The 24,277-nt window shown below is 53.8% G+C and overlaps 1 protein-coding gene across 1 annotated transcript in view; it reads left to right on the top strand.

The window, feature by feature from the left end:
• Positions 1-24,277, top strand: part of CASQ2 (calsequestrin 2) — an 82,837-nt gene that overhangs the window by 35,163 nt on the left and 23,397 nt on the right. Inside the window, exons 2-5 of the mRNA XM_083170918.1 lie at positions 1,826-1,910; positions 4,044-4,144; positions 4,230-4,341; positions 13,029-13,102. Coding sequence (XP_083027044.1) covers positions 1,826-1,910; positions 4,044-4,144; positions 4,230-4,341; positions 13,029-13,102 — 372 coding nt within the window. The remainder of the gene's footprint in view (positions 1-1,825; positions 1,911-4,043; positions 4,145-4,229; positions 4,342-13,028; positions 13,103-24,277) is intronic.

The following is a 24,277-nucleotide window of genomic DNA, read 5'->3' as shown; positions in this document are numbered from 1 at the left end:
TTAAACTGCTGATTCCATCAAAATCTAGGAAAAAGAAAAAGAAGCATTAATCTTTTTCCGCTTTCCTGAATCGTCTTGTTTGTCTTTTTGGTTGTGCCCTGTGGTCACCCTCAAGGGGGGGCACTGAGACAAGCCGTGGTTTTAGCTTGTGTTCACCTTTCTGTTGCCTTTGCCCCGTTATCCAGAATCCAGATACATTTAATTTTTGGAGGTCTGGATTTTGGGGTCTGTTGACCCCTCCTCAAAGGGGGGGTACTGTCGGGAACCAGTCTGTTTTGTTTTCTGTCAGTTTCTGTTTGGCATTCTGACTCACTGGTGACCTCCAGTGGCAGGTCTGTTGCCATTACAGCTTTGTGTTCTGGGAGCTTAGTTTATTCACTAGGCTGTGAGATATTAAGCTAATCAAGCACTAGCCTGGCAGCTCCCTGAATCTTCAGGTGTAATTAATCACCTGAGCCCTTTATAGGGCAGGCTCACCTGCAGTATTCTGCCAGTGATAGCTTTCTGTTTAAAGTTCCTGCTGCATTTGCAGGGAACTTCTGTTTGCTCCTAGCCACGCTTCCTGGTCCCTTGTTCCAGTCTCCTGTTTGGATCCCAGGATATATCCTCTGCAGCTCAGCTCCTTGCTAGTAATAGCATAAGCCTGATTACCCGGTCCCCGGAGCATTGTTGCTCCAGTCTTTGAAGTGTCCTGGTGTATACTCCTGCTCTCTTGTCTCCCAGCCTGCTTGGATCATCATCCTGTCCTGGGCCAGAGCCTGCACCTGTCCCCGTTACCTATCTGCCTGTGGGTCACGTAAGTGCTCCGTTGGAGCCTGCTGGTTATTCCTTATACCATCTTTGGCCCGCCGTGGCTGTACCCCTCCGTGGGTCCGCTGTTACTTTGCGGTATCATTTCTGTTGTCCTTCCTCTTTGGTTATTGTCTGTCACCTTAGCGTTGGGTAGGCAGGGGTATTTCCCTTCTAGCTACTCCTTGTTTTGGGGAATCGCAGTCTCGGGGTGTCCCTGTTCCGAGATTCCCTATTTCCTTGTTTGTGTCTGCGACTGGGTCACCGTTCCCTGTTCTTGGCCAGGTGCCGGTAGTTAGGGGCCTCTTCCTAGCTAGGCCCTGTAGTTAGACGGTCCTTTTGAGATACCCCCTGGCGATCGCTCACCCCTTGTCTTTACCTAACACCTGGCTGCATCGGGGTCAGAGCCGGCCTAACTGGCTCTGTCGAACACGGCGGCTACAGGCGAAGCCTAGCACTTGCAGGGGTATTCCATCTGCCCGGGGGACTCAACAGAGTCAGTGTAGGTTTCGCTGTGGCCGTTCTAAACAGCGGTCCCAGCTGCGGGCTCACGCCTGACCTTTTTCCTCCTGCCAGCTGTCGTATCACCCAGAGCCCAGGCGTAAACCATAACAATGACAGCATGATGATCACTAGATGACCACATGGCCTTAGCATCGCATTCCTGTTTTGTACTTTATACATTTAGGGAGATATTGGGGCATATAGTTTATGGTTCTACCTGCCTACATTGTCCTCACCTCCTCCACTTCTCATTCTGTCCCTGTACTCCTTCCAGCATCCTCTGTTCCTGTTCTCATCAATGTTTCCAGCTCCAGGCCAATTAGGTCCTTAATCTGGCCCAGGAGGAGAGCGTATGGGTGCAGGTGGTGAGGTGCAGATGGGCATGTGGGTGGTGAGAGGGAGGAACATGGGTGGGTCTATATGTGGCAGGACAGTATAGGGGTTAGGAACAGCACTGTCACATATAGCGTACGAGAGGTGACAGTACAGGGTGAGTGTAGCAGTTGGGTCACCCACTATTCCTGTCTTACAGCTGGCCGCACAGGTTCTGGACAAGAAACACGTTGGGTTTGGATTTCTGGATCCCAAGAAGAATCCAAAGGTTGCAAAGAAACTTGGTAATTTTGTATATTGTCCTTATGCTATTGCTGAAACTCCCAGCATCCTCTGTTCCTGTTCTCCTCCCAGCATCCTCTGTTCCTGTTCTCCTCCCAGCATCCTCTGTTCCTGTTCTCTTCCCAGCATCCTCTGTTCCTGTTCTCCTCCCAGCATCCTCTGTTCCTGTTCTCTTCCCAGCAACCTCTGTTCATGTTCTCTTCCCAACCTCCTCTGTTCCTGTTCTCCTCCCAGCATCCTCTGTTCCTGTTCTCCTCCCTGCATCCTCTGTTCCTGTTCTCCTCCCTGCATCCTCTGTTCCTGTTCTCCTTCCTGCATCCTCTGTTCCTGTTCTCCTTCCTGCATCCTCTGTTCCTGTTCTCCTTCCTGCATCCTCTGTTCCTGTTCTCCTCCTCCCGGCATCCTCTGTTCCTGTTCTCCTCCTCCCAGCAACCTCTGTTCCTGTTCTCCTCCTCCCAGCAACCTCTGTTCCTGTTCTCCTCCTCCCAGCAACCTCTGTTCCTGTTCTCCTCCTCCCAGCAACCTCTGTTCCTGTTCTCCTCCTCCCAGCAACCTCTGTTCCTGTTCTCCTCCTCCCAGCAACCTCTGTTCCTGTTCTCCTCCTCCCAGCAACCTCTGTTCCTGTTCTCCTCCTCCCAGCAACCTCTGTTCCTGTTCTCCTCCCAGCCTCCTCTGTTCCTGTTCTCTTCCCAGCATCCTCTGTTCCAGTTCTCTTCTCAGCAGCCCCAATCCCCTTCCTCTTCTCAACAGCCTCCATTTGTGTTTGTCCTCATTGTGGTCATCCTCCCAGACTCCTCTGTTTAGGAACGGCCATGATTCCTAATCGGCGATGGTTTATGGCCGATGTACAATAGTTTTGGTCACAATGGGGAAGAACCAGGTGTTTTCCCTCTGTCGATGGCACAGATTAACCAAATAGTTTTGGTTTGTTTTTCCTCATCGGACCAGGACATGGAGTATAGCTCCACCCCCAACCCCTTGAAGCCCCACCCCAGGTTCTAATTGGTCCACAGGCCAATTGGTCAAAGAAATGGATGACCATCAATAGGTAGACCATCAATGGTCATCCATTACATAGTATGCAACCATCAATGTCTGCTTGCACTATTGCCATCGATGGCAACCATCAATGGCAATGATGGCTATCCCTACCTCTGTCAGTTTTTCTCTCACCAGCCTCCAATCTCCTTCCTCCTCCTAACAGTCTCCAGTTGTGGTCCTCCTCCCAGCATCCTCTGTACCAGTTCTCCCAGCAGCCTCTGATCTCCTTCCTCCCAACCAACAGCCTCCAGTTGTGGGGCCCCTACCAGCATCCACTCTTCTTTTTCTCCTCCCAGCAGCCTCCAATCCCATTCCCCCTCCCAGCATCCTCTTTTTGTCTGTTCTCGACCAAGCAGCCTTCAGTTGTGGTCCTCCCAGCATCTTCTTTTCCAGTTCTCCTCCCAACAGCCTCCAATCCACTTCCTTTTCTTAACGACCTCCAGTTGTGGTCCACCTCACAGCATCCTTTCTTTTTCTCCTATCAGTAGCCTCCAATCCATTTCCTTCTCACAACAACCTCCAGTTGTGGTCCACCTCCCAACATCCTCTGTTCTTTTTCTCATTCCAGCAGCCTCCAATCCACTTCTTTCTCCCAACAGCCTCCAGTTGTAGTCATCCTTCTAGCAGCCTCTCTTCTTGTCTCCACCCAGCAGCCTCAAAGACGCTTCCTCCCAGCATCCTCTGCTGAGTCAAATATAGTGGGAAGAGCAGTCCCTCCCCCAGCAGCACAGAGTATATCAGGAGATGAGGGATGTGTCAGCGAGGACAGGGCTGCATGTGACAGGGGCAGTGACATGATGTGAGGAGGGGAAAGGAGGCAGCAGGAAGCCACAGACTGAGAGTTATATAGTGGGAGGAGCAGGGTCCCCAGCAGCACAGAGTATATCAGGAGATGAGTGACGTGTCAGTGAGGACAGGGCTGCATGTGACAGGAGCAGTGACAAGATGTGAGGAGGGGAATGGAGGCAGCAGGAAACCACAGACTGAGAGTTATATAGTGGGAGGAGCAGGGTTCCCAGCAGCACAGAGTATATCAGGAGATGAGTGACGTGAGGACAGCGACAGTGACATGTTGCACTGATTGTGTATTGCAGGCTGTACAGAGGAAGGCAGTCTTTATGCCTTTAAAGAAGACAATGTGATAGAGTTTGATGGAGAGTTGGCGGCTGACGTCCTGGTGGATTTCTTGCTGGATGTAAGTTCCAGGTCTCTGTATGCACAGCAGGCTGCACAATGATACATGATAGGATTTGTATAATACTTCTGTCCCCTTCCTGTAGCTGATTGAGGACCCTGTGGAGATCATTAATAGCCACGCAGAGCTGAAGGCTTTGGACCGGATGGAGGAAGAAACCAGAGTGATCGGCTTTTTCAAGAAAGAAGACTCTGAGCGTGAGTATACGGTATGGGTGGTGTAATCTGTATGTGAGTGTGGAGGGGGATGTGAAGGACTAGGGGAGTGTGAGAGGAAGTGATCAGGGTGGAAGTGAGTGTGAGAGGAAGTGATCAGGGTGGAAGTGAGTGTGAGACGTGATCAGGGTGGAGGTGAGTGTGAGACTAATGGATCAGGGGGGTGAGCATGAGACGGAGTGACTAGGATGGAGGTGAATATGAGAGGAAGTGATCATGGTGGAGGTGAGTGTGAGACGGGATCAGGGTGGAGGTGAGTGTGAGAGGAAGTGATCAGGGTGGAGGTGAGTGTGAGAGGAAGTGTACAGTGTGGAGGTGAGTGTGAGACATGATCCGGGTGGAGGTGAGTGTGACAGGAAGTGACCAGGATGGAGGTGAGTATCAGAGGAAGTGACCAGGATGCAGTTGAGTGTGAGATGAAGTGACCAGGATGGAGGTGAGTGTGAGAGGAAGTGATCACGGTGGAGGTGAGTGTGAGACTTGATGAGGGTAGAGGTGAGTGTGAGAGGAAATTATCAATGTGGAGGTGAGTGTGAGAGGAAGGAACCAGGATGGAGGTTAGTGTGAGAAGAGGTAACCAGGATGAGAGGAGGAAGTGGTCAGGGTAGAGGTGAGTGTGAGAGGAAGTGTACAGTGTGGAGGTGAGTGTGAGTGGAATTGACCAGGATGTAGGTAAGAGTCAAAGGAAGTAACCAGGATGGAGGTGAGTGTGAGAGGAAGTGATCGGGGTGGAGGTGGGTGTGAGACGTGATGAGGGTGGAGGTGAGTGTGAGAGGAAGTGATCAGGGTGGAGGTGAGTGTGGTGAGAGAGTGATCAGGGTGGAGGTGAGCGTGAGAGGAAGTAACCAAGATGGAAGTGAGTGTGAGAGGAAGTGGTTATGGTGGAGGTGAGCGTGAGGGAAAGTAAGCAGGATGAGGCTGAGTGTGGGAGGAAGTGGTCACGGTGGATGTGGGTGTGAGTGGAAGTAACTAGGATGGAGGACAGTGTGAGAAGAAGTGAGTGTGAGAGGAAGTGACCAGGGTGGAGGTGAGTGAGAGGAAGTGATCAGGATGGCAGCAAGTGTGATAGGAAGTGACCAGGGTGGAGGTGAGTGTGAGAAGAAGTGATCAGGGTGAAGGTGAGTGTGAGAGGAAGTGATCAGGATAGAATCGAGTGTGAGAGGTGGTGACCAGGGTGGAGGTGAGTGTGAGAGGAAGTGATCAGGATAGAAGTGAGCATGAGAGGAAGTGATCAGGGTGGAGATGAGTGTGGGAGGAAGTGATCAGGATAGAAGCGAGTGTGAGAGGAAATGACCAGGGTGGAGATGAGTGTGGGAGGAAGTGATCAGGATAGAAGCGAGTGTGAGAGGAAGTGACCAGGGTGGAGGTGAGTGTGAGAGGAAGTGACCAGGGTGGAGGTGAGTGTGAGAGGAAGTGATCAGGATTGAAGCGAGTGTGAGAGGAAATGACCAGGGTGGAGGTGAGTGTGAGAGGAAGTGACCAGGGTGGAGGTGTCACAACCCGGCGTGGCGCCAGGCCCAGCACCGGCTACTCACCCCTCCGCGTTCACCAGTCCTGGCGCCGTGATGGTGCAGGGCTGGCTGGAAGCAGGCGGCGGGTGGTCCGGAGGCTCCCCAGTCTGTCGGCGGGTCCGGCAGCGACACAGACGCCGGCTCCCGGGACTGGGCGCCGCCATGTTGGCCAGGTCACGTGACCGGCATTCAGGGCTTCTATTTGATACCTTCCTCCCCACTAGGGGGCCGGACCTTGCTGGGCTGAGTTATAAGTTCCAGGAGGCTCTTAGCCTCATTGCTGGAACAACTCGTCAGCTGTCAGCATCTCCCTGCAGCTCCACTGGTTGTGTGTGGTACTGCTGATCCTGCTCTCCTGTCAGATCCAGCTCTCCTGTCCCAGCTCTGATCCTGTTCCTGCTCCTGTGTGTTAGTCCGACCCTCCCTGCTATCCTGATATTCCAGTTATGTCATCATCTCCAGTAGCCGTGTCGGCAGTCTTCTGTTTCAAGCCTCGCCTTTTGGACAAAGTTGTCAGTTTACGTTTAAACCAAGTTTGGTTCTTTTCAGTTCTCGTTTATTCTTCAAAAGCCAAGTGTGCCGTCTTCAGTTACAGTCTCACACCGGTCAAGTCGTCAGTTCCTCCGTCAGCATTCTCTGGTTTACGTCATCCACATCTCAGTTATTGCCTCAAACATCCCGGTACTCCCTACGACCTTCCTATTCCTGTCCCGACCCCTAACCTGTGCGGCTCATCCTGCCCGCTCCATCTAGGGCACCCGTGGGTGCTCCGAGTGAGGGGCCGCGACCTGCTGTCCAGACGCAGCGAAAACCAAACTTCCTTGCGGGGGTCCCTGGAGAAGACCGCTGGGCAGTTAGAATCCGCGCCCTCGCTTTGGAGTATTCGCCAAAACCCACTGCCCAAAATATATGCAGAGGTCGTACATCCAACCTGCCAAGTTCCAAGGGCGTCCCGCCCCAGTCTCGCCTGAATCTGAACCTGAGGTGGGTCCTCAAGATCCTCCGGCCGTGATAGTTTGTTCCAGCCACATGGATTCCGCCTCAGGACCCGGTATTGGGGCCGATTTACTTCAGCAGATTGCGGCCCGTTTGGAGGGGCTGGAGAATTCACAGAGGCAGTTGGCTCAGGGCCTTCAGGACATTGCGCACCGACAAGATCTTCTACAGACATCCTTACCTAAGGCTCCATCTCGGCCTCCAGCTGATTCTGCCCGTTCTCAGTCCGGCGCATCCTCCGCCTCCAATCAGCTCCATTTGCCTTCTCCAAGCAAGTTTGATGGAACACCCAAGCAGTGCCGCGTTTTTTTAAACCAATGCGACGTCCATTTTACTTTGCAGCCTGGTCTCTTCCCGTCAGACAAGACGCGTGTGGCATACATAGTTTCTCTGTTATCTGGAACCGCTCTGGATTGGGTCTCTCCACTGTGGGAGAGGGACGATCCTCTTCTATCAAATTACCGTGACTTCATTGCTCAATTTCGCCGTATCTTTGACGAGCCTGGTCGCAATACTTACTCGGCTATGGAGATCCTCCGCATACGGCAGGGGAACCGCTCAGTAGCTCAATACGTGGTACAGTTCCAAACTCTAGCATCAGAAGTCAGTTGGAACGAAGAGGCTCTATTCTCAGCCTTCTGGAGCGGTTTATTAGAGCGAATTAAAGACGATCTGGCGACACGAGATCTTCCAGAGACTCTAGACGAGTTGATCTCCCTCTGTAACAAGGTTGATCTACGATACCGTGAGAGACAGACGGAGAGAAACAAAGGAGAGCGTGCCCGTACCTATCCTGTACCTCGTCCTCCTCCCGTGCCTACTCCACCTCCTGAAGAACCGATGCAGGTGAACCGGGCTCATCTGTCAGTTGAGGAGAGGCAGCGACGTCGACGAGAGAATCTTTGCCTATATTGTGGCGAGGCCGGTCATCTAATTGCCCAATGTGTGAAGCGTCCGGGAAACTCTCGGTCCTAATAGGGTCTGGAGAGGTCCGATTAGGACAGGTCCAAACCTCTCCGACTTGTCTAGACTCTCTACTTGCGGTTCAGCTTTCCTTAAAGGGGAACATCAACGTCTCCGCATTATTGGATTCTGGAGCAGCTGCTAATTTCTTATCTCAAGACTTTGTTCAACAACATAAGATCCCACTATTTGAATTAGAGACCCCGATCTGTCTAACCGCAGTGGATGGTAGCCCCATTCCACAAGGCCTGATATCTTGCCGTACTACCCCTGTAACTCTCAGGTAGGTGTACTCCACCAGGAACAAATCGAATTTCTGGTCATTCCCAGAGCCTCCTTTTCCATGGTCCTAGGTCTTCCCTGGCTAAGAAGACACAACCCGCAGATTGACTGGTCTTCCATGCAGATCCTCTCCTGGAGCTCTTCCTGCGCTAAATCCTGTCTAAGTAGAGTAGTTCCCCTGTGTAGTGCCGAGACCAAACCACAATTTGAGGTTCCCGTTCCCTATAGATCCTTCCTGGACGTATTTAACAAGAGGGCGGCTGACATCTTACCACCCCATCGGAGGTGGGATTGCCCTATTGATCTGATACCTGGATCTAGTCCTCCCCGTGGACGCATCTACCCTCTATCCTTGGCTGAGACTCGGGCCATGTCAGATTATATTACCGAGAACTTACAGAAGGGGTTCATTCATCCCTCCTCCTCTCCCGCGGGAGCTGGATTTTTTTTTGTAAAAAAAAGGACGGCTCTCTTCGCCCATGTATCGATTATCGGGGGCTTAACGAGATCACTATTAAGAATCGATATCCTTTGCCTCTCATTCCCGAGCTCTTCGATAGGATCAAAGGTGCTAAAGTCTTCTCTAAGTTGGATCTCCGTGGGGCATACAATTTAATTCGCATCCGAGAGGGGGACGAATGGAAGACGGCCTTCAACACCAGGGATGGGCATTACGAATATCTCGTAATGCCCTTCGGACTTTGTAATGCCCCGGCCGTCTTCCAGGACTTTGTGAACGAGATCTTTCGGGACCTCCTATACACTTCAGTTGTAGTTTACCTCGACGACATTTTGGTCTTCTCCCGAGATCTGGACACCCACCGGGATCAAGTCAAGGAGGTTCTGAGTCGTCTCCGTCAGAACAAATTATACCGTAAGCTGGAGAAGTGCCTCTTTGAACAAACTGCAGTGCCCTTCCTGGGGTATATTGTGTCCGGGCAGGGGTTACAGATGGATCCCGAGAAAGTAGCAGCTATCCTAGATTGGACTCAGCCCACAACCTTACGTGCCGTTCAACGCTTTTTGGGGTTTGCGAACTACTATCGCAAATTTATCCAAGGGTTTTCTTCCATAGTCGCCCCCATCACGGTCCTCACGAGGAAAGGGGCTAACCCCGCCAACTGGTCCCAAACAGCCATAGAGGCTTTCAAAAAATTAAAACAAGCCTTTGTCACAGCACCTGTCCTCCGACAACCCGATTTGAGGCACCCCTTCATTCTCGAGGTCGATGCCTCATCCGAGGCGGTAGGAGCTGTTCTCTCCCAGTATGGGGAAGATGGGAAACTTCATCCCTGCAGTTTCTTTTCCCGAAGATTCTCTCCAGCCGAGCGTAACTACCCCATAGGAGAACAAGAGCTACTCGTTATCAAACTCGCTTTGGAGGAATTGCGATACCTTCTAGAGGGGGCGCAGCATCCATTTACGGTCTACACCGACCACAAGAATTTGCTGTATCTCCAGTCGGCCCAGTGCCTTAATCCTCGTCTGGCCCGGTGGGCACTCTTTTTCACCCGGTTCCAGTTTAAATTATCTTTCCGTCCAGGCTCAAAAATACCAAGGCCGACGCCTTATCTCGGTCCTTTTCTCCCTCGGAGGAAGAGAGGTTAACACCACCTGTGCTGGACTCCATGGTCTTTGCGGCTACTCAGTTGCCTACCCCACCGACCGGCAAAACATTCGTGCCCACTGAATTGAGACCAAAGCTTCTAAAGTGGGCTCATCAGTCCAAATTCACGGGTCATCCGGGGGTCCAGAAAACATTGGACTTCCTGCAACGTTCTTATTGGTGGCCTTCCCTTCGAAAAGATGTCCAGTCCTATATTTCGTCATGCCCAGTATGCGCTCAACATAAGTCACCTCGCCAGGCTCCTGCCGGGAAACTTCGCCCACTGTCCATTCCATCCTGTCCCTGGTCCCATCTCGCGATGGATTTCATTACAGACTTACCCTCCGCTGAGGGTTTCAACACCATTTGGGTTATCATCGACCGTTTCTCGAAGATGGCCCATTTCGTGCCCCTCAAGGGCTTACCCAGCGCCCCATCACTAGCCCAGTTGTTCATCTCTCATGTCTTTCGTCTCCATGGCCTCCCAGAGGAGATCATTTCGGACCGCGGAGTACAGTTTGTGGCGAGGTTCTGGCGTGCCCTCTACTCTTCATATTCAACTAAAATTCTCGACCGCATACCACCCCCAAACAAATGGGCAAACCGAGAGGGTAAACCAGGACCTCGAGACCTTCCTTCGGTTATACCTTTCGTCATCCCAGGATAATTGGGTGGAATTGCTTCCCTGGGCCGAATTCTCGCATAACAATATGTACCATAGTTCGTCCCAAACGACTCCCTCCTTTGTGGTTTACGGTAGACACCCCCGAGTACCTGAATTTCCTCAATTACCGGCCACCGAAGTACCAGCTGTAAACACTTCCTTACGTTTCTTTTCAGACATTTGGAAGAATGTCCATTCTGCCCTACAAAAAGTTTGCAGATAGACAACGTTCCGCTGCTCCCTTGTATCATGTGGGCGACCGAGTCTGGTTGTCTACCAAGAATTTGCGACTCAAGGTGCCCACCATGAAACTGGCTCCGAGATTTATAGGCCCATATACCATCACGCAAATAATTAACCCAGTGGCTGTCCGACTGAGGCTTCCCTCATCATTGAAGGTCTCCTCCACCTTTCATGTGTCCTTGCTCAAACCCCTGATTCTGAACCGTTTTCGGAGGACTCCTCCCAGATCCCTTGCTCTGAAGACTCAGAAAGGGGTGGAGTTTGAGATCAAAAAGATTCTGGACGCTCGCCAACTCCGGGGTAGACTTCAGTTCTTGGTAGACTGGAAAGGGTATGGTCCGGAGGAGAGATTGTGGGTTTCAGCAGAAGATGTCCATGCACCAAACCTGGTAAAGAGTTTCTTCCTCAGGAACCCAGCTAAGTGTCCAGTGGCCACTCCTAAAAGGGGGGGTACTGTCTCAACCCGGCGTGGCGCCAGGCCCAGCACCGGCTACTCACCCCTCCGCGTTCACCAGTCCTGGCGCCGTGATGGTGCAGGGCTGGCTGGAAGCAGGCGGCGGGTGGTCCGGAGGCTCCCCAGTCTGTCGGCGGGTCCGGCAGCGACAGACGCCGGCTCCCGGGACTGGGCGCCGCCATGTTGGCCAGGTCACGTGACCGGCATTCAGGGCTTCTATTTGATACCTTCCTCCCCACTAGGGGGCCGGACCTTGCTGGGCTGAGGTATAAGTTCCAGGAGGCTCTTAGCCTCATTGCTGGAACAACTCGTCAGCTGTCAGCATCTCCCTGCAGCTCCACTGGTTGTGTGTGGTACTGCTGATCCTGCTCTCATGTCAGATCCAGCTCTCCTGTCCCAGCTCTGATCCTGTTCCTGCTCCTGTGTGTTAGTCCGACCCTCCCTGCTATCCTGATATTCCAGTTCCGTCATCATCTCCAGTAGCCGTGTCGGCAGTCTTCTGTTTCAAGCCTCGCCTTTTGGACAAAGTTGTCAGTTTACGTTTAAACCAAGTTTGGTTCTTTTCAGTTCTCGTTTATTCTTCAAAAGCCAAGTGTGCCGTCTTCAGTTACAGTCTCACACCGGTCAAGTCGTCAGTTCCTCCGTCAGCATTCTCTGGTTTACGTCATCCACATCTCAGTTATTGCCTCAAACATCCCGGTACTCCCTACGACCTTCCTATTCCTGTCCTGACCCCTAACCTGTGCGGCTCATCCTGCCCGCTCCATCTAGGGCACCCGTGGGTGCTCAGAGTGAGGGGCCGTGACCTGCTGTCCAGACGCGGCGAAAACCAAACTTCCTTGCGGGGGTCCCTGGAGAAGACCGCTGGGCAGTTAGACTCCGCGCCCTCGCTTTGGAGTATTCGCCAAAACCCACTGCCCAAAATATATGCAGAGGTCGAACATCCAACCTGCCAAGTTCCAAGGGCGTCCCGCCCCAGTCTCGCCTGAATCTGAACCTGAGGTGGGTCCTCAAGATCCTCCGGCCGTGATAGGAGGTGAGTGTGAGAGGAAGTGATCAGGATAGAAGCGAGTGTGAGAGGAAGTGACCAGGGTGGAGGTGAGTGTGAGAGGAAGTGACCAGGATGGAGGTGTGTATGAGAGGAAGTGATCACGGTGGAGGTGAGTGTGAGAGTAATGGATCAGGGGGGTGAGCATGAGACAGAGTGACTAGGATGGAGGTGAGTGTGAGACGTGATGCGGGTGGAGGAGAGTGTGAGAGGAAGTGATCAGAATGGAAGCGAGTGTGAGAGCTGCATCACAGTTAAGGGCCTCATACACTACCATTTAGGCCTGATTTAAGCTGATTGGGAAATTGGGTGAAATCATCCCAGATATCATGTGTATGACATCTGATCCAATGCGCTGTCTGGAGTCGGAGATTGGACCTGCAGAATATAAGATAAACCGAAATCGAACCCATTATCGGCACATCGTGGGTGCTTTTTACCACCCGCAATGTATCACGTCCGATTCCGCCAGTAGGTGTGTGTGCCAGCAGTGCTGCGCCGCTGGCACACACCTATCTGCGGGTCCGACATCTGAGCGGCGGGCAGGAGATTTAAACAAAAGAATGAGCAGTCACTGATTGGCAGGGAGAGCTACTCAGCCAATCAGAGGCCGCCCATTAATTTACGGTTTTTGAATTCTCTGCTGCAGCTTCTCAGGAGTCTTTACATGAGAAAAATGGCATGTGACCCTGCGGGGGAGCTTCCGGACGTTTTACAGGGGAACTGGGTGCGACTTTTCCCCCCTGATAGTGTAACTCACATAGTGTATGGGGCCTTTACTGACCCGTCCCTTCAGTTTCAGTAATGTCATCACCTTAGGGATTGCCCCACGCTCATAGGCCACGTAAGACTGGGGGTCATCTCACGCTCAGCATCTTCCTATGTCCTCATCTCCTTTGCAGATTACAAGGCATTTGAAGAGGCTGCAGAACATTTTCACCCCTACATCAAATTCTTTGCAACCTTCGAAAAGTCGGTAAGATGGCTGTGGGGTCAGTGTTACCCAATGTGATTCCCCTGTAGCGCCCTCTACTGACCACAATGCATACAGAACCTCGCGCATCTCATCCTGTGGTACCCAATCTGATTCCCCTGTAGCGCCCTCTACTGACCACACTGCATACAGCACCTCTCACATTTCATCCTATGGTACCCAATCTGATTCCCCTGCAGTGCCCTCTACTGACCACAATGCATACAGAACCTCGCGCATCTCATCCTGTGTTACCCAATCTGATTCCCCTGCTGCGCCCTCTACTGACCACAATGCATACAGAACCTCGCGCATCTCATCCTGTGGTACCCAATCTGATTCCCCTGTAGCGCCCTCTACTGACCACACTGCATACAGCACCTCTCACATTTCATCCTATGGTACCCAATCTGATTCCCCTGCAGTGCCCTCTACTGACCACACTGCACACAGCATCTGGCGCATCTCATCCTGTGGTACCCAATCTGATTCCCCTGTAGTGCCCTCTACTGACCACACTGCATACAGCACCTCGCGCATCTCATCCCGTGGTACCCAATCTGATTCCCCTGCTGCGCCCTCTACTGACCACACTGCATACAGCACCTCGCGCATCTCATGGTACCCAATCTGATTCCCCTGTAGCGCCCTCTACTGACCACACTGCATACAGCACCTCTCGCATTTCATCCTATGGTACCCAATCTGATTCCCCTGCAGTGCCCTCTACTGACCACACTGCATACAGCACTTCGCGCATCTCATCCTGTGGTACCCAATCTGATTACCCTGCAGTGCCCTCTACTGACCACACTGCACACAGCACCTCGCGCATCTCATCCTGTGGTACCCAATCTGATTCCCCTGCTGCGCCCTCTACTGACCACACTGCATACAGTACCTCGCGCATCTCATCCTGTGGTACCCAATCTGATTCCCCTGCTGCGCCCTCTACTGACCACACTGCATACAGCATCTGGCGCATCTCATCCCGTGGTACCCAATCTGATTCCCCTGTAGTGCCCTCTACTGACCACACTGCATACAGCATCTGGCGCATCTCATCCTGTGGTACCCAATCTGATTCCCCTGCTGCGCCCTCTACTGACCACATAGCATACAGCACCTCGCGCATCTCATCCCGTGGTACCCAATCTGATTCCCCTGCTGCGCCCTCTACTGACTACACTGCATACAGCACCTCGCGCATCTCATCCTGTGGTACCCAATCTGATTCCCCTGCAGTGCCCTCTACTGACCACAATGCATACAGCATCTGGCGCATCTCATCCTGTGGTACCCAATCTGATTCCCCTGCAGTGCCCTCTACTGACCACAATGCATACAGCATCTGGCGCATTTCATCCTGTGGTACCCAATCTGATTCCCCTGCAGTGCCCTCTACTGACCACACTGCATACAGTACCTCGCACATCTCATCCTGTGGTACCCAATCTGATTCCCCTGCTGCGCCCTCTACTGACCACAATGCATACAGCACCTCGCGCATCTCATCCTGTGGTACCCAATCTAATTCCCCTGCTGCGCCCTCTACTGACCACAATGCATACAGCACCTCGCGCATCTCATCCTGTGGTACCCAATCTAATTCCCCTGCTGCGCCCTCTACTGACCACAATGCATACAGCACCTCGCGCATCTCATCCTGTGGTACCCAATCTGATTACCCTGCTGCGCCCTCTACTGACTACACTGCATACAGCACTTCGCGCATCTCATCCTGTGGTACCCAATGTGATTCCCCTGTAGCGCCCTCTACTGACCACAATGCATACAGCACCTCGCGCATCTCATCCCGTGTTACCCAATCTGATTCCCCTGCAGTGCCCTCTACTGACCACAATGCATACAGCACTTCGCGCATCTCATCCTGTGGTACCCAATGTGATTCCCCTGTAGCGCCCTCTACTGACCACAATGCATACAGCACCTCGCGCATCTCATCCCGTGTTACCCAATCTGATTCCCCTGCTGCGCCCTCTACTGACCACACTGCATACAGCACTTCGCGCATCTCATCCTGTGGTACCCAATCTGATTCCCCTGCAGTGCCCTCTACTGACCACACTGCACACAGCACCTCGCGCATCTCATCCCGTGGTACCCAATCTGATTCCCCTGCAGTGCCCTCTACTGACCACAATGCATACAGCACTTCGCGCATCTCATCCTGTGGTACCCAATGTGATTCCCCTGTAGCGCCCTCTACTGACCACAATGCATACAGCACCTCGCGCATCTCATCCCGTGTTACCCAATCTGATTCCCCTGCAGTGCCCTCTACTGACCACAATGCATACAGCACTTCGCGCATCTCATCCTGTGGTACCCAATGTGATTCCCCTGTAGCGCCCTCTACTGACCACAATGCATACAGCACCTCGCGCATCTCATCCCGTGTTACCCAATCTGATTACCCTGCTGCGCCCTCTACTGACTACACTGCATACAGCACCTTGCGCATCTCATCCTGTGTTACCCAATGTGATTCCCCTGTAGCGCCCTCTACTGACCACAATGCATACAGCACCTCGCGCATCTCATCCCGTGTTACACAATCTGATTCCCCTGCAGTGCCCTCTACTGACCACAATGCATACAGCACCTCGCGCATTTTATCCTGTGGTACCCAATCTGATTCCCCTGCAGTGCCCTCTACTGACCACACTGCATACAACACCTCGCGCATCTCATCCTGTGGTACCCAATCTGATTCCCCTGCTGCGCCCTCTACTGACCACAATGCATACAGCACCTCGCGCATCTCATCCTGTGGTACCCAATCTGATTCCCCTGCAGTGCGCTCTACTGACCACACTGCACACAGCATCTGGAGCATCTCATCCCGTGTTACCCAATCTGATTCCCCTGCAGTGCGCTCTACTGACTACACTGCACACAGCATCTGGAGCATCTCATCCCGTGGTACCCAATCTGATTCCCCTGTAGCGCCCTCTACTGACCACACTGCATACAGCATCTGGCGCATCTCATCCTGTGGTACCCAATCTGATTCCCCTACTGCGCCCTCTACTGACCACACTGCATACAGTACCTCGCGCATCTCATCCCGTGGTACCCAATCTGATTCCCCTGTAGCGCCCTCTACTGACCACAATGCATACAGCACCTCTCGCATTTCATCCTGTGGTACCCAATCTGATTCCCCTGCTGCGCCCTCTACTGACCACACTGCATACAGCACCTCGCGCATCTCATCCTGTGGTACCCAATCTGGTTCCCCTGCTGCGCCCTCTACTGACTACACTGCATACAGCACCTCGCGCATCTCATCCTGTGGTACCCAATCTGGTTCCCCTGCTGCGCTCTCTACTGACTACACTGCATACAGCACCTCGCGCATTTCATCCTGTGATACCCAATCTGATTCCCCTGCTGCGCCCTCTACTGACTACACTGCATACAGCACCTCACGCATCTCATCCCGTGGTACCCAATCTGATTCCCCTGCAGTGCCCTCTACTGACCACAATGCATACAGCATCTGGCGCATCTCATTCTGTGGTACCCAATCTGATTCCCCTGCTGCGCCCTCTACTGACCACACTGCATACAGCACCTCGCGCATCTCATTCTGTGGTACCCAATCTGATTCCCCTGCAGTGCCCTCTACTGACCACAATGCATACAGCACCTCGCGCATCTCATCCTGTGGTACCCAATCTGATTCCCCTGCTGCGCCCTCTACTGACCACACTGCATACAGCATCTGGCGCATCTCATCCCGTGGCACCCAATGTGATTACCCTGCTGCGCCCTCTACTGACTACACTGCATACAGCACCTCGCGCATCTCATCCCGTGGTACCCAATCTGATTCCCCTGCAGTGCCCTCTACTGACCACACTGCACACAGCACCTCGCGCATCTCATCCTGTGGTACCCAATCTGATTACCCTGCAGTGCCCTCTACTGACCACACTGCACACAGCACCTCGCGCATCTCATCCTGTGGTACCCAATCTGATTCCCCTGCTGCGCCCTCTACTGACCACACTGCATACAGTACCTCGCGCATCTCATCCTGTGGTACCCAATCTGATTCCCCTGCTGCGCCCTCTACTGACCACACTGCATACAGCATCTGGCGCATCTCATCCTGTGGTACCCAATCTGATTCCCCTGTAGTGCCCTCTACTGACCACACTGCATACAGCATCTGGCGCATCTCATCCTGTGGTACCCAATCTGATTCCCCTGCTGCGCCCTCTACTGACCACATAGCATACAGCACCTCGCGCATCTCATCCCGTGGTACCCAATCTGATTCCCCTGCTGCGCCCTCTACTGACTACACTGCATACAGCACCTCGCGCATCTCATCCTGTGGTACCCAATCTGATTCCCCTGCTGCGCCCTCTACTGACCACACTGCACACAGCACCTCGCACATCTCATCCCGTGGTACCAATCTGATTACCCTGCAGTGCCCTCTACTGACCACACTGCATACAGCACCTCGCGCATCTCATCCCGTGGTACCCAATCTGATTCCCCTGCAGTGCCCTCTACTGACCACACTGCATACAGCACCTCGCGCATCTCATCCCGTGGTACCCAATCTGATTCCCCTGCAGTGCCCTCTACTGACCACAATGCATACAGCACCTCGCGCATCTCATCCTGTGGTACCCAATCTGATTCCCCTGCTGCGCCCTCTACTGACCACACTGCATACAGCATCTGGCGCATCTCATCCTGTGGTACCCAATCTGATTCCCCTGTAGTGCCCTCTACTGACCACACTGCATACAGCACCTCGCTCATCTCATCCCGTGGTACCCAATCTGATTCCCCTGCTGCGCCCTCTACTGACAACACTGCACACAGCATCTGGCGCATCTCATCCCGTGGCACCCAATGTGATTACCCTGCTGCGCCCTCTACTGACTACACTGCATACAGCACCTCGCGCATCTCATCCCGTGGTACCCAATCTGATTCCCCTGCAGTGCCCTCTACTGACCACATAGCATACAGCACCTCGCGCATCTCATCCTGTGTTACCCAATCTGATTACCCTGCAGTGCCCTCTACTGACCACACTGCACACAGCACCTCGCGCATCTCATCCCGTGGTACCCAATCTGATTCCCCTGCAGTGCCCTCTACTGACCACATAGCATACAGCACCTCGCGCATCTCATCCTGTGTTACCCAATCTGATTACCCTGCAGTGCCCTCTACTGACCACACTGCACACAGCACCTCGCGCATCTCATCCTGTGGTACCCAATCTGATTCCCCTGCTGCGCCCTCTACTGACAACACTGCACACAGCACCTCGCGCATCTCATCCTGTGGTACCCAATCTGATTCCCCTGCAGTGCCCTCTACTGACCACAATGCATACAGCATCTGGCGCATTTCATCCTGTGGTACCCAATCTGATTCCCCTGCAGTGCCCTCTACTGACCACACTGCATACAGTACCTCGCACATCTCATCCTGTGGTACCCAATCTGATTCCCCTGTAGCGGCCTCTACTGACCACACTGCATACAGCACTTCGCGCATCTCATCCTGTGGTACCCAATCTAATTCCCCTGCTGCGCCCTCTACTGACCACAATGCATACAGCACCTCGCGCATCTCATCCTGTGGTACCCAATCTAATTCCCCTGCTGCGCCCTCTACTGACCACAATGCATACAGCACCTCGCGCATCTCATCCTGTGGTACCCAATCTAATTCCCCTGCTGCGCCCTCTACTGACCACAATGCATACAGCACCTCGCGCATCTCATCCTGTGGTACCCAATCTGATTACCCTGCTGCGCCCTCTACTGACTACACTGCATACAGCACTTCGCGCATCTAATCCTGTGGTACCCAATGTGATTCCCCTGTAGCGCCCTCTACTGACCACAATGCATACAGCACCTCGCGCATCTCATCCCGTGTTACCCAATCTGATTCCCCTGCAGTGCCCTCTACTGACCACAATGCATACAGCACTTCGCGCATCTCATCCTGTGGTACCCAATGTGATTCCCCTGCTGCGCCCTCTACTGACAACACTGCATACAGCACCTCGCGCATTTCATCCTGTGGTACCCAATCTGATTCCCCTGCTGCGCCCTCTACTGACCACAATGCATACAGCACCTCGCGCATCTCATCCCGTGGTACCCAATCTGATTCCCCTGCTGCGCCCTCTACTGACCACAATGCATACAGCACCTCGCGCATCTCATCCCGTGTTACCCAATCTGATTCCCCTGCTGCGCCCTCTACTGACCACACTGCATACAGCACTTCGCGCATCTCATCCTGTGGTACCCAATGTGATTCCCCTGTAGCGCCCTCTACTGACCACAATGCATACAGCACCTCGCGCATCTCATCCCGTGTTACCCAATCTGATTCCCCTGCAGTGCCCTCTACTGACCACAATGCATACAGCACTTCGCGCATCTCATCCTGTGGTACCCAATGTGATTCCCCTGTAGCGCCCTCTACTGACCACAATGCATACAGCACCTCGCGCATCTCATCCCGTGTTACCCAATCTGATTACCCTGCTGCGCCCTCTACTGACTACACTGCATACAGCACCTTGCGCATCTCATCCTGTGTTACCCAATGTGATTCCCCTGTAGCGCCCTCTACTGACCACAATGCATACAGCACCTCGCGCATCTCATCCCGTGTTACACAATCTGATTCCCCTGCAGTGCCCTCTACTGACCACAATGCATACAGCACCTCACGCATTTTATCCTGTGGTACCCAATCTGATTCCCCTGCAGTGCCCTCTACTGACCACACTGCATACAACACCTCGCGCATCTCATCCTGTGGTACCCAATCTGATTCCCCTGCTGCGCCCTCTACTGACCACAATGCATACAGCACCTCGCGCATCTCATCCTGTGGTACCTAATCTGATTCCCCTGCAGTGCGCTCTACTGACCACACTGCACACAGCATCTGGAGCATCTCATCCCGTGTTACCCAATCTGATTCCCCTGCAGTGCGCTCTACTGACTACACTGCACACAGCATCTGGAGCATCTCATCCCGTGGTACCCAATCTGATTCCCCTGTAGCGCCCTCTACTGACCACACTGCATACAGCATCTGGCGCATCTCATCCTGTGGTACCCAATCTGATTCCCCTACTGCGCCCTCTACTGACCACACTGCATACAGTACCTCGCGCATCTCATCCCGTGGTACCCAATCTGATTCCCCTGTAGCGCCCTCTACTGACCACAATGCATACAGCACCTCTCGCATTTCATCCTGTAGTACCCAATCTGATTCCCCTGCAGTGCCCTCTACTGACCACACTGCATACAGCACCTCGCGCATCTCATCCTGTGGTACCCAATCTGATTCCCCTGCTGCGCCCTCTACTGACCACACTGCATACAGTACCTCGCGCATCTCATCCCGTGGTACCCAATCTGATTCCCCTGTAGCGCCCTCTACTGACCACAATGCATACAGCACCTCTCGCATTTCATTCTGTGGTACCCAATCTGATTCCCCTGCTGCGCCCTCTACTGACCACACTGCATACAGCACCTCGCGCATCTCATCCTGTGGTACCCAATCTGGTTCCCCTGCTGCGCCCTCTACTGACTACACTGCATACAGCACCTCGCGCATCTCATCCTGTGGTACCCAATCTGGTTCCCCTGCTGCGCCCTCTACTGACTACACTGCATACAGCACCTCGCGCATTTCATCCTGTGGTACCCAATCTGATTCCCCTGCTGCGCCCTCTACTGACTACACTGCATACAGCACCTCACGCATCTCATCCCGTGGTACCCAATCTGATTCCCCTGCAGTGCCCTCTACTGACCACTATGCATACAGCATCTGGCGCATCTCATTCTGTGGTACCCAATCTGATTCCCCTGCTGCGCCCTCTACTGACCACACTGCATACAGCACCTCGCGCATCTCATTCTGTGGTACCCAATCTGATTCCCCTGCAGTGCCCTCTACTGACCACAATGCATACAGCACCTCGCGCATCTCATCCTGTGGTACCCAATCTGATTCCCCTGCTGCGCCCTCTACTGACCACACTGCATACAGCACCTCGCGCATCTCATCCCGTGGTACCCAATCTGATTCCCCTGCAGTGCGCTCTACTGACCACACTGCATACAGCATCTGGCGCATCTCATTCTGTGGTACCCAATCTGATTCCCCTGCTGCGCCCTCTACTGACCACACTGCATACAGCACCTCGCGCATCTCATCCCGTGGTACCCAATCTGATTCCCCTGCTGCGCCCTCTACTGACCACACTGCATACAGCACCTCGCGCATCTCATCCCGTGGTACCCAATCTGATTCCCCTGCAGTACGCTCTACTGACCACACTGCATACAGCACCTCGCGCATCTCATCCCGTGGTACCCAATCTGATTCCCCTGCTGCGCCCTCTACTGACCACACTGCATACAGCACCTCGCGCATCTCATCCCGTGGTACCCAATCTGATTCCCCTGCTGCGCCCTCTACTGACCACACTGCACACAGCACCTCGCGCATCTCATCCCGTGGTACCCAATCTGATTCCCCTGCTGCGCCCTCTACTGACCACACTGCACACAGCACCTCGCGCATCTCATCCTGTGGTACCCAATCTGATTCCCCTGCTGCGCCCTCTACTGACCACACTGCATACAGCACCTCGCGCATCTCATCCCGTGGTACCCAATCTGATTCCCCTGTAGCGCCCTCTACTGACCACACTGCATACAGCACCTCGCGCATCTCATCCTGTGTTACCCAATCTGATTCCCCTGCTGCGCCCTCTACTGACCACACTGCACACAGCACCTCGCGCATCTCATTCTGTGGTACCCAATCTGATTCCCCTGCTGCGCCCTCTACTGACTACACTGCATACAGCACCTCGCGCATCTCATCCCGTGGTATCCAATCTGATTACCCTGCTGCGCCCTCTACTGACCACACTGCATACAGCACCTCGCGCATCTCATCCTGTGGTACCCAATCTGATTCCCCTGTAGCGCCCTCTACTGACCACACTGCATACAGCATCTGGCGCATCTCATCCCGTGGTACCCAATCTGATTCCCCTGCTGCGCCCTCTACTGACCACACTGCATACAGCACCTCGCGCATCTCATCCTGTGGTACCCAATCTGATTCCCCTGTAGCGCCCTCTACTGACCACACTGCATACAGCATCTGGCGCATCTCATCCCGTGGTACCCAATCTGATTCCCCTGCTGCGCCCTCTACTGACCACACTGCATACAGCACCTCGCGCATCTCATCCCGTGGTACCCAATCTGATTACCCTGCTGCGCCCTCTACTGACCACACTGCATACAGCACCTCGCGCATCTCATCCCGTGGTACCCAACCTGATTTCCCCTGCTGCGCCCTCTACTGACAACACTGCACACAGCATCTGGCGCATCTCATCCTGTGGTACCCACTCTGATTACCCTGCTGCGCCCTCTACTGACCACATAGCATACAGCACCTCGCGCATCTCATCCCGTGGTACAAGAGGCTGGATGAGGGTAGATGGTGGCAGGTACAGGAGGCTGGATGAGGGTAGATGGCAGCAGGTACAGGAGACCAGATGAGGGTAAATGGTGGCAGGTACAGAAGGCTGGATGAGGGTACATGGTGGCAGGTACAGGAGGCCGGATGAGGGTAGATGATGGCAGGTACAGGAGGCCGGATGAGGGTAGATGGTGGCAGGTACAGGAGGCCAGATGAGGGTAGATTGTGGCAGGTACAGGAGGCTGGATGAGGGTAGATGGCGGCAGGTACAGGAGGCTGGATGAGGGTAGATGGTGGCAGGTACAGGAGGCCAGATGAGGGTAGATTGTGGCAGGTACAGGAGGCCAGATGAGGGTAGATTGTGGCAGGTACAGGAGGCTGGATGCGGGTAGATGGTGGCAGGTACAGGAGGCTGGATGAGGGTAGATGGTGGCAGGTACAGGAGGCTGGATGAGGGTAGATGGTGGCAGGTACAGGAGGCTGGATGAGGGTACATGGCGGCAGGTACAGGAGACCAGATGAGGGTAAATGGCGGCAGGTACAGGAGGCTGGATGAGGGTACATGGTGGCAGGTACAGGAGGCTGGATGAGGGTAGATGATGGCAGGTACAGGAGGCCGGATGAGGGTAGATGGTGGCAGGTACAGGAGGCTAGATGAGGGTAGATGGTGGCAGGTACTGGAGGCCGGACGAGGGTAGATGGTAGCAAGTACTGGCAGCTGGAGGAGGGTACATGGCAGCAGGTACAGAAGACCAGATGAGGGTAGATGGAGGCAGGTATGGGAGGCTGGATGAGGGTAGATGGTGGCAGGTATGGGAGGCTGGATGAGGGTAGATGGCGGCAGGTGCAGGAGGCCAGATGAGAGTAGATGGTGGCAGGTACAGGAGGCTGGATGAGGGTAGATGGTGGCAGGTACAGGAGGCTGGATGAGGGTAGATGGCGGCAGGTACAGGAGGCTGGATGAGGGTAGATGGTGGCAGGTACAGGAGGCTGGATGAGGGTAGATGGCGGCAGGTACAGGAGGCTGGATGAGGGTAGATGGCGGCAGGTACAGGAGGCCAGATGAGGGTAGATGGCGGCAGGTACAGGAGAGCAGATGATGGTAAATGGCGGCAGGTACAGGAGGCTAGATGAGGGTACATGGTGGCAGGTACAGGAGGCTGGATGAAGGTATATGGGGGCAGTATGGGAGGCTGGATGAGGATATATGGTGGCAGGTACTGGAGGCTGGATGAGGGTATATGGTGGCAGGTACAGGAGGCTGGATGAGGGTAGACGATGGCAGGTATAGGAGGCTGGATAAGGGTATTTGGTGGCAGTTACAGGAGGCTGGATGAGGGTAGATGGTGGCAGGTACAGGAGGCTGGATGAGGGTACATGGTGGCAGGTACAGGAGGCTAGATGAGGGTAGATAATGGCGTGTACAGGAGGCTGGATGAGAGTAGATGGCGGCAGGTACAGGAGGCTGGATGAGGGTAGATGGTGACAGGTACGGGCAGCTGGAGGAGGGTACAAGGCAGCAGGTACAGGAGACCAGATGAGGGTAAATGGCGGCAGGTACAGGAAGCTGGTTGAGGGTAGATGATGGCAGGTACAGGAGGCCGGATGAGGGTAGATGGTGGCAGG

Source organism: Crinia signifera, chromosome 2, assembly GCF_055691185.1.
Source record: "Crinia signifera chromosome 2, ASM5569118v1, whole genome shotgun sequence".
NCBI lineage: Eukaryota > Metazoa > Chordata > Amphibia > Anura > Myobatrachidae > Crinia > Crinia signifera.
Note: the sequence above shows the minus strand (reverse complement) of the source record. Positions and strands in the feature narration are given on the sequence as shown.